This window comes from Elephantulus edwardii, unplaced genomic scaffold (assembly GCF_000299155.1).
Source record: "Elephantulus edwardii isolate Elephantulus edwardi_28Jun2011 unplaced genomic scaffold, EleEdw1.0 scaffold00026, whole genome shotgun sequence".
Taxonomy (NCBI): Eukaryota; Metazoa; Chordata; class Mammalia; order Macroscelidea; family Macroscelididae; genus Elephantulus; species Elephantulus edwardii.
The window spans coordinates 11,431,676-11,433,473 of record NW_006399776.1 but is presented as its reverse complement, the minus strand read 5'-3'; the positions used below and the strand labels follow the sequence as shown (position 1 = coordinate 11,433,473).

Genomic DNA, 1,798 nt, shown 5'->3' with positions numbered 1-1,798 from the left:
GGCAGGAGACCGGGGGAATCGCGCTGCTGGGGTAAAAGCTGGAGCGAGGCGAAAGCGTGTAACAATTGCACACACACACACACCACTCACACGCACTCGCCGCCCGCCCGCTCGCACAGCGCTGGAACACGCGCGCAGAGACACGCACACACGCACGCACACACACTCGCACACACGCAGAGGCACGGGAGGGAAAAGAAGCCGATGAATAATTTTTGCTGCTATTTTTTTAAATACTGGCCGCCATCATCAAGCAGAGAGCAGCAGCAGCAGCAGCGTTGAAGGGAGAGGAGGCATCGGGACAGGCCCCTCTTAGGAGAGGATTTATATCTAGGTAAGTGTTGGAGATTTAAACCTACCCTTTGCGCCATCAGTCTGCGCTCCAATAAACTCCTGGATGTGTCGTATATTTAATATCCCAGTCCGGATAAGAAAGTGATCTAGGCTGAAGATTCCTTTTTTTTTTTTTTTTTTCCAAAACAAGGAGACTTCTCCTAATTCTCCAATGTTATTTTTTTTAGGGGGGTAAAAAAGCCCAGGAAAAACAACGAAGAGTTTGTGATGGTTATTTTTTTTCTGTGATATTTCTTCTTTTTCTCTTTTTTCCTCTTCTTCCTCCTCCTCCCGATCTTCCTCCTCCTCCTCCACCTCCTCCTCCTCCCCCCTCCCCTCCTCCTTCTCTTCGGTTCTCCTTTCCCCCTCTTTCTCTTCTCTTCCCCTCAATTGGAAAAAAAAAAAAAGAAAAAGAAGAAAAAGTAGAAAAAAAAATTGTCAAGCACCCGAACTGAAGGTTACGAGCGGCCCGTCAGCAGCCCACATGTAACCGAACTGTCGTGTTTCATGGCTTTTTGCCACTCCAGCTGTCAATCAAAGCCCGGAATGTCAAGGTAGTGAATGAATGATGGTTGATGATGATGAAGAGGAGGAATCTTTCAGACCCGTTTTTTTTTTCTTCCAGTAAAACTCCGCGAGGGGTTTCTGCTTCTTGAATTTTTCCTCCCCCCTCCCCCCCTTTTTTGGCTTTGCCCTGCGATATCTACAATATGATCCTCTCTTTTAAAAAGTATTGTTCAAAGCAAGCTGGGGAGGGAAATCAAGAAAAAAAAAGAATAGTTTCAAAAATTGGACTTCCTCCCCCCCTTTCCTGGTATTTTGTCTCTCCCTCTCTCTCTTTCTCGCTCGCTCGCTCGCTCTCACTCGCGCTCGCTCTCTCGCGCTCGCTCTCTTTCGCTCTCTTTCTCTCGCTGGGAGATGAGTGAGTGTCAGTAGGTGTTGGCAGGTTGGCTGCTGCCTGGCTTATAGAAGAGCCTCAGTTTGGCGGCGCGGGTCGGCGGCGGGAGAACGAAATGACGGAACCCGGAAGTCGTGGTGGCCATAGCCCGTCGTACGGCGGAGACACATCCCGGGAGTGGGGAGCGGGAGCGAGGAGGAGCGCGCCGCGCGGAGCCTCTGATATGCAGCGAGTGCGATCCGACGGCCGGGGCTGGGGCGGGGGGCGGGAGGGGGAGGGGAGGCAGGAGCCGAGCGGACCTGAGCAAATCAGCGTGCCTGCTCCTCCGCGGGGACGGAGGGGAGGGGAGGAGGGAGGAAGAGGAGTGTGTGTCTGTGTGTGTGCGCGTATGTGTGCGCGCGCGTGTGTATGTGCGCGCGCGCGAGCAGGGAGAGAGAATGAAGAGGACAGGGAGAGCACAGAGGAAAACTGCAGAAAACCACAGGGAAAGTACGGTACAGCCTGAGATTTTTTAAAATTTTTTTGAAGAAAAACTTACTTATAGCTCATTTTCACATCAGCTTGGAC

General features: G+C 51.7%; 1 protein-coding gene across 4 annotated transcripts in view; it reads right to left on the bottom strand.

The window, feature by feature from the left end:
* Window positions 1-1,458, bottom strand: part of LOC102844013 (homeobox protein Meis2-like) — a 266,568-nt gene extending 265,110 nt beyond the window's left edge. For 3 of the 4 annotated variants that reach the window (XM_006883037.1, XM_006883040.1, XM_006883038.1), the window contains exon 1: window positions 360-1,061. In XM_006883037.1, the coding sequence (XP_006883099.1) occupies window positions 360-371 (12 nt within the window). In that variant the 5' untranslated portion in view covers window positions 372-1,061. Of the gene's footprint in view, window positions 1-359 lie in introns of all 4 variants that reach the window. The other variant, XM_006883039.1, reaches the window with a different exon arrangement.
* Window positions 1,459-1,798: the final 340 nt, after the last annotated feature.